The following is an 8,662-nucleotide window of genomic DNA, read 5'->3' as shown; positions in this document are numbered from 1 at the left end:
TTCTTCTTCTAACCGTTTTCAGCAGCTTTAAATCCCCCTGCTGGGATTTACCGCCCCCTGGTGTTCACTACATGAGCTGCCACAAATTTTACATCAATTCCTTCATGCAGGAAGCTGGAGGGCCACGAGTGCCAACATTAATTAAATACATGATTAAATATTTAATTAAATGTGTGATTAAAAAAAGGAATGAATACATAATTTCTTGAATGTTGTGCATGAAAAATGTATGGAATTTTATTTAAATATGGAATATTTAGATAATAATTTCCAATTGTAATAAGTTAATGACACATTTAATTACTAATTTAGTATTTATTTCATTTTAGCACTTATGTTCCTCCATATATTTCTACCTGCCTGCCTCAAACCTTAATTATTTCTTATGTAAAAAAAAATAATCTCACATCCTATGACATGAAATAGTAACGAAGCGGTTTATAAACTAATTTTAAAATTAAAAAAATAATTTAAACAGTTTATTAATTAATTATGTCATTCATAGGAAAAAAAGCAGAAAAATTACAAAAACAACATCAAACAGTCAACAGGTGCAAAAGTTCATGTTTAATTTGGATAGGAGTGGGAACATTAACTTGACAGAGTGTCTAGGGGGTCCTCCCCTTAATAGTTTAGGACATTTTCAACTACATTACCTGCAAATGTACAAAATATATGAAAACTATATATCATTTTCTTTATAAAAAAACAAAACAACTTCATTTCTATAGTATTGTTTCCACTATCAGTTAATGAAATACAAATTTTGAATAAAATAACAGAATTTTAACCATTTAAATATGATATAAGACTTATCACAAGAAGCGCTGATTATTTATTAAGTTGTGTTATTAATTATTTAGATCTTTGAAGTAAGCATGCTCTTTCAGAAAACACTGACACCCACAGATGAAATGCTCACCTGTGTTTCTGTCCTGTGTGTAAAGAAACTCTCATGCACTGACCTTCTGTTGAGCCACTTCATCTCTAATATGAGTTAAACTCGTGACTTAAACTTTAAGTCTTGGTGAAATGTAATAAACTGGTAATAAACTGCAAATTAACCATGGATGTAAAAAAAAAGATGGTTCTGTGATCTGACTTATAACTTATTATTTCTATTTGATGGCTGAATTAAATGTTAAAAGTTTGCAGAATTAAGTTTGTCAGCCAGCAGTGCTATAAAATTACCTTTTGATTGTAACTAGTTCAGCGGGGTTGAAATTCAGTGACTACTCTGGCCACTGTAACAGAAATCCGGCTGACAGCTTCTTCCCTGCATAGCTCCTGCGCAGTTTGGGGGTGTCCTTTGGCTTGTTGTCCGGTTGAGGTAGGAAACTGGCTCCAGCCAAGCCATCAGTTTGACCGATAATTGACCGATTTGTGATCAAGATCCTGTTTTACTAATTTGCCAGCATCGAAGCTCCTCAGACCATCACATTTCTCCTGCATGCGTGGCAGCTCAGCATCTCACATGTTTGTTTTTCATCCAAACACCTGAAATTTAGTTATCTCTCCCTTTTTCTTCTCTGTCCAGTGTCTGCTCTCAAATTTTCCCTTTAATCAGCCACTTTATGACATGTATTCAATGTGTAGTTAAAGTCTTTACACTGAAAAGAACAATTAGGAGGTGTATTTTATAGGTTATTACCTCCACCAAGGAGGTTGTGCTTTTGGTAGCGTTTGCATGCTTGAGTGTGTCATTCTCTACGTAAACCCAATAACTTGAAAACCTTCATGTTCAACAACAGTTTCAATGTTCGAGACAGCTAAAGATAAAACTGGGCTGTAAGTGGTCCACAGTGTAAAATTAGTCTAACAAGCCTGATCTAAAAGTTAAACCCATTTATTAAAGGATTACGTGAGTTGTGTATAATCTATACTTCCACACTTGGAAGGGAGACCTGCTCTGTGTTTCTCCTCTCCTTTCTTTGGAAACACCTCCTCCAGCTTTTCACCTGAAGTGCTCTTTTAAAGGCTGAGATGTGCCTGTGAATAACACATCTGTGCCAGAATTTAATCCAAACTTGAAAGGAAAATTCATAGAAAGCATTATTACCTCTAAATGCATTCTTAGAATTTGGTTCCTTGGAGCTGCTCTTTGTTCTAGGAAGCTTTGTGAACGCCGGGTCTGATGTATCTGACTTCTTCCTCTGTTGCACTGTGGCCTCCCACTTCTTTGTATTCTGGTCAGGACCAGTTTGGGCTGTTTTGTGAAAGCGAGTCATACACCCTGTTGTACTAATGTTTAATTTTTTCAAGATTTCCTGTTTGAATCAGCTTCAATTATTTTCCAATGACCTTGAGAATACCGTGAGACCAATTGAAGACTTTGGCTCGGTCTCTTCTGCAAAACAGATTATCTTACCAGTAAATCTGAGAATCAAAGTTAAATATTTTTAGAAGAAGAATACTCTGACGCATTCAAAAGAAAGATGGATTTGTCCATCTTGAGACTAAAATCAAGCCCACAGTGGCTCCAGACATAAATTTACTGCCTCTTTAATCAGCAGAACATTTTTGGATTTGAGACTTTCTGATGATGATTTAACACAGTAAAAAAAAACAAAAAAACAGAGTAGAAATAGAGAAGTAATGGCGGCTCAAAATAGACCATGTTTTTGTGCTCTTCTTTGTAAGAACAGCGACGTTTCTGCGATGTCGAAGCAGCAGGACAGACTCCAGCCAGCATGTTAAACACGTTTGACCTTATGAACTACTTTATTGATTATACTGGAGAAAGAAAAAAAAAAGAACACATATAAGACATTCACATAGTTCAGACCCATCAGCAAGAGCTTCTGTTTGCTCCACATGTTGCATTGAAATGCTTATATTCCAGATAAATGTTAATGAGCTTCACCTAAACTAAACAGTGATGACCTTCTATTAAAGGTGCGGTTTGACCAATCAGACATGAAGAAGCACTACTTTTCTTCTAACGCAACCATCAATGAATCAAATGCTCAAAGTTTCCTTCTTTAAAAAGATCTGCTCCAGCATTTCACACTAACATGGCTGTGGAAAAAAAAAAAAAGGAAAAGAAAAAAGCTGAGAGCAGTCTTGGTATGTTGTGACTGTATCTTCTGTGGTGCTTTACAGAGAAGTGTCTCTACATGCAGATTCAGGCGGATGGGGGAAAACAACGCCTCAGGCTCTTCCAAGGAATTAAGGTCAGATGCTGCAAAAGCTCAAGACTGTCCTCTGTAGAGCGTTACCAACGCTGAAACATTTTATTTTTCTCAACACGCACATTTCATGCCACACAGGCTTCAGTACAACTTCAATACCATTGCAAAATAAAGACTAAAAATCAGCATTTGAACTTGAAAACATTTCACCAAATGTCTGTAAAGATTGGAAAGAGTGAAGAGCAGAAAGAGGACTTGAACAGCCTCAGTCTGGATTGTAAACAGATAAAAGTATTTATCATGAAGTCCACCACGTGCCGGTGTACATGCAGTCCGCCTGGAGCCACGAACAAAGCTCACTCCAGGACAGACGAGGATCATATGAAGTGTTTTGGTGACTTTCTTGCTGGTAATTCAAGGATGTCATGATATCGTAGTGCTACTGAATCTATAGGTGCTGACGAGAGAACCGAGAAAGGCACTGTGGTGTCTGATTGGCAGAGAGAGATCAGCTGACAGCCTCTCTGTTGGCTCAAGGTGGGGCAAGTCCATCAAACATTTTCATTTTCATCGTCATCATCTTCCTCCTTCTCCTCCTCTTCACTCGGCCTTGTCTTTCCTCTTGCCTGTGAACGGCACTTTACTGGCTACCGTCGAGCCGACGGTGGAGACGCCACCGGCCACGGCAGACACGCCGCCTTTCACCAGCCCCACCCCCATCGAGGGCACTGTGGTCACAGCAGACTTTGTGATCTCCAGGCTTTTGCCTCCAACCCAGGCCACTCCACCCACAGCGGCCCCAACGACGCCCTTGGTGACGTTGAAGAGGCCACCGGTCACTCGCCACACCATGCCAGGAGGAGCTGCCGCGTGCTCTTTCCCAGAATCTGAAAATGATCACACAAACAACTTGATGATTTTGATAATTAAAGTTATCAGTTTGGCGATCATGTCGTCACAATTAGCCGAACCACCAAATTTTCAAAAGACATTGGACGAAACACTAAAAATGTGTTTACAAAAGCAGAGAAGAGGATCACTGAAGTCCTGCTGGCAGATCTGAGAGGCGGTATTTAAAGGGAAAGTTTAGCAAAATCTTTCACCACATGGAGGCAGCACATGAGGGCACCTCTTAAAAACGATGCTGGACAGAACAGCTCGCTTTCTGTCATAAACCAAAACATCCAACTAGTTAAATAGTTCACTTGTCAACAATGGTAATTATTGTGCAGAGAAAATATTTTGCTTGTCAATCCAGCAGATGTTTACCAAATTCACTATTTATCTGGTTGTGTTTTTCTGACTTCAATTCATCTACAATCTTTGATATTTTATAGTAGCTGTAGCGCTGTGTGATTAACAAACAGCTGATTTGAACTCTTGGTATTATTATTAACATTACTGGTGTTTTAAAAGGAGTACACCTGGGATTTCTCGGAAAGTCCCATGTGCCTTTCTTAACAACAGTAACGCCGAGTGAAAGCGGCAGTAGGCGACTGAACTGGTGCAAAATGTCTCAGTGTTGGGACACAAATAGCCAGCTGGAGCTGGAGCCGCTCTTACACAAACAACTGTATTGTCCCTGATGAACCAACAGTTTCTGAAATAGCAGCAGGCAACATGTAAGCACAGATTGCACCATATTCCCCGATGATATTCCAGCGTTCCAGACACCGGGGAGCTCTTTGCTTACCCTCTGCAGACTGGCTGTTGGTGGATTCGGCTTCGTCGAATTCGGCCATGCTGGTCCCAGGCTGGGGCTCCACATTAACACTGTTTACATTCTGAAAAACACAAGAAAAAGCCAGGCTTGTCTTTACTCTGAGCTTCACGGTGCTCCTCAGACTGAGCCGTACAGATCACCTGCTCGAGCAGCTCCGCATGACTCGCAGTTAGAGTGGAGTCCTTATTTATCTAATACTGGGCCTGCTCTGATTGATATAAGCAAACTTTCCTCTGATTGGCTGTCACTCAAAAACAGAAGTCAGACAGCTCTACTCTTGCATCTGTATGATGTAATTCAGATCCAAGGGTAGAAAAAAAAACAGACTGAGTGTTTAGTGCAGTCTGAAATCAAAGCTTTTAGCTCACAGGGATTACTTACATATTCTGACCTCAGTGTTTTAAACTTTGGTCATGAGCACAGCATAATATTTCTTGTGGGAGTGTGACGAATATAAGCTCATAACACTGAACTGTCACATTTGCAACTTGCCCACTGATTCTTTTAGGCCACTTTTATTCAGTTTGCCTCTTTGTACTTACACAACAAAAAGAGGGACACTGAATTTTAAATACATCAGGTTATTGGTCATATTTTGTGTTCCTCAGTGCGATGAATCAGTTGTGTGTGGCTCTGTGGGAGCTTTACAAAGCCTGAGACATAAACCTGCAGCTATTGTTGATATTTTTTCATTACAATAACATAAAAAAAACCACTGGTTAAAAAAAAGACAACTATTAAATTTACTTCAGTTTAATTTATACATCACAAGAGCTCGTTAACAGTCGCCTTGAGGCACTTTATAGGTTCAAGTTTCTCTATTTTCACTCATGAAGAAACATGACAGAACAAGAAGAAGTACTCATGTCTCTTAGATCATAACGGTTGGAATAAGTAACGTCTAATTAAAATAAAAGTAACATAAAAGTAAAAACATATATATAAATGTAATTAAAAAAATAATAGTAATGAGATAAATAAAAACATATAAAACAAAAAAAATTACCCATTAAAATGGACCTTTTATAAAAATTTGTGTAAGCAAATATGAAATACCCAACGATCCTCTAAGAGCAAGCAGCTTGTGACAGCTGTGGGGGGAAAAAAAACTCCCTTTAAACAGGAAGAAACCATGACCACCTGCCAAGACCGGATGAGGTGAGATGAAATTCAGCTTTTCAATACACCTGTGGTGTTTTCCTGAGGGTACTGCTATCCAGTTACATTAATGAAATCATAAGGATCAAGTTTTTCTGGAGCTTGACCCAGTCTAAGAGCTACAGACGTGTTTTCTGAAATCTGTCCTTCAGTTTTATGTTCGCAAACTTTATCTGTAACTCTAAATCACTGGACAATTAATTTAGCATCTAAGAATTTTGAGTTTCTTTTAGGAAACAAAAATTGATTTTGTAGACGAAAACGTTTCCAAATGCAAGGAATTATTCTGGCTCTGGTACTAAGGGTTTTTCCTGCCTTGTTATTTTGTGGTGAGTGACTACACAATGAATGCGTGTTATGCAGTTGTTAAAGATTTCTATGTATTTTACTGCCCTTTCTGTACATTCATTTTATGTGTATTAAGCCTGAAAGAATTAAACCTTGACTACAGAATTTTTTTTTACTATTATTCAGAAGATTTTTCTGTGGGGTTAGGCTAGATTCTCTCTGAGGGGTGCTTAGATAATGCTGACGCTGATTTCTGTCTGAATAAGTGAAGTTTAGGAGAAGAAAAACAAATCCCTTATTAATTGTGTCCTAAATGTAAAACAGACTGGAAGCCTTGCTCACAGGAATTCAGTAAGAGTGTGGATGGTCATGTTTAACCTTCCAGCTGATTACTCTGCATATCAAACACAGATTCAGTTTGTAATCAGTTTAAACAAAGAAAAAAAACTTTTATTCTGTGCGTTCTTAGATGAATATCAAATGAAACAGCATCTGGCCAACTAGGCTCAGAGTCATGCTCCAACATGTAATTATCTGCTATACTCGGAGCTATCTAAACCTCATGCTATGAAGAGCTGCGTCTTTTTGTGTGTGCACATATTCTTGAGTTTAAATTTGCTCCTAACACTGAACACTGTGTTCCTCTCTCTTCTGATGGTGAGACACTGACACAAGCTTGTGCTTTATGTATGAGAAACACTTAACCAGTGACACCAACACTGACCAGGAGCACTTGATCCAGCTGATAGTGGACATGTGTCACTGTGGTGTTAACTTCTTTACACAACGATCCCTTCTTCTGCACAGTGGTGAATAGTGCATCTAATCCAGCACTCTTTCATAATAAAATTATACTTCACTCCACCCCCCTGCTTTTCTGTTTTTACCCTCTTGTGCACCACACAGTTTGTTTAAAGTTAATGCTACTATTTTAATATGCGTTTTTGATTAATGTGCCCACTGCTCGGTCTGTAAAACCAAATCCAGTGCGTTTTCTTTTCTTTTTTTAAAAAATTGACATGTGGCAGTAGTGGAGCAGAGCTTGGGTAACATTTGCAGGAAGCCGTGACGCCTCCTTTTAAAGCTACTGAAGAAAAAACGACACGTTTCTCCTGGAAGTCAGGCTGCTGAGAAAAAAATATCTTATTACAGTATTTAAGTTCCACATCATCACTCACGGAGCCCCAACCAGCTTGCATCCGGTTAAGCTGCCCAACTCAAACGCATTTTGTTGAACCACTTACTTTCGGCCCCCCTCTTTTTCCAAACACGTTTGTACATTAATAAGGATACTGGTGACTTCTTACCTTCACCATTGTTCCCAGTGCTTCTCCACGAACACACCTGACAGAGAAACTTGAGACTGGAGCAGCGTTCTTTTCCTCTCCTGCTGTTTTTTTTTTTTTTAATTTAATTAGTTTTTCTCAGCTTGTGCGTGAAAGCTGCTGCTCTCACTGTTGATGGCCTCTTCTTCTTCTCTTTCTTCTTCCTCTGGGTTTTCACTCCTTTACCGCATCAGTGTGCAGCTTTCCACTTTCTCCTGGCGCACACAGTTACAGGTAGCGCTGCACAGCTCTCTTTTCACCCTGCTGGTTCTGCCGACGTGGCGCCTTCGCCACAAAAACAGTCAAACCACACACAGCAGCCCGCTGGACCGCCCTTGCAGACCTTCAAAATAAAAGCTTGCACTAATTTTATTGGCGGAGCAGGTCAATGGTGAGCAGGTGTCCCTACTTTTACACTTCTTTCTCCTTTTTCTTCTTCTTCTGGCTGCTCTCTTTGGGTACCATCTGCCTTCTTCTAACGCTACCTCTAGCACCCTCCTCTTCTCCTATCTGAGTGTCCTCCTTCACTACATGCACGAACCTCCTCTGTGGTCTTCCTGCCTGCTCTCCATTTTCAGCATCCTTTGTCCAGTATGTCCAGTATATGCACATGTCCACACCATCTCAGCCTTGTCTCACAAACTTTGCCCCCAAACTGCTCTACCTGAGCTGTCTCTCTGATGCACTCGTTTTAATCCTGTCCATCCAGGCCACTCTCATTGATGAAATTATTTGTTCAGCTTTCTGAAACTCAGCACTCTAAGACAGGCAGCCTGGCTTTCATTATGGATCTCCTGCAGGTTAACATGTCTCTGTATTTTGCCTCCTATCCTACACACAAGAGGAAAAGTGCATGTCCCGAGCTATACTGAGATTTGGAATACCATAAAAAATGCCACAAAGGAAATGCAGTAGCAATAAAGTCTGAAAAACTTCCACTAACTAGGTGAAATTCGTGGAAGGGGATTGTGAGATGTTTCCCCCCAGTTTAGGTCAGTTGTTCGTTAATTTACAGAAACTTGTATCCCGTAAAGCTC

The 8,662-nt window shown here is 39.7% G+C and overlaps 1 protein-coding gene across 1 annotated transcript; it reads right to left on the bottom strand.

Annotated features, from left to right (window-relative positions):
- Positions 1–2,685: 2,685 nt before the first annotated feature.
- Positions 2,686–7,909, bottom strand: zgc:153675 (uncharacterized protein LOC768179 homolog). Its single transcript, XM_063472905.1, has 3 exons — positions 7,608–7,909; positions 4,825–4,915; positions 2,686–4,018 (listed from the first exon to the last, which is right to left on the bottom strand). The coding sequence occupies exons 1-3, from the start codon at positions 7,614–7,616 to the stop codon at positions 3,732–3,734; spliced, it is 387 nt and encodes a 128-aa protein (XP_063328975.1). The 5' UTR covers positions 7,617–7,909; the 3' UTR covers positions 2,686–3,731.
- Positions 7,910–8,662: the final 753 nt, after the last annotated feature.

The sequence above is a fragment of the Pelmatolapia mariae genome, linkage group LG5 (genome assembly GCF_036321145.2).
Source record: "Pelmatolapia mariae isolate MD_Pm_ZW linkage group LG5, Pm_UMD_F_2, whole genome shotgun sequence".
NCBI lineage: Eukaryota > Metazoa > Chordata > Actinopteri > Cichliformes > Cichlidae > Pelmatolapia > Pelmatolapia mariae.
The sequence above is the reverse complement of the archived record's forward strand: the minus strand, read 5'-3'. Positions and strand labels throughout refer to the sequence as shown.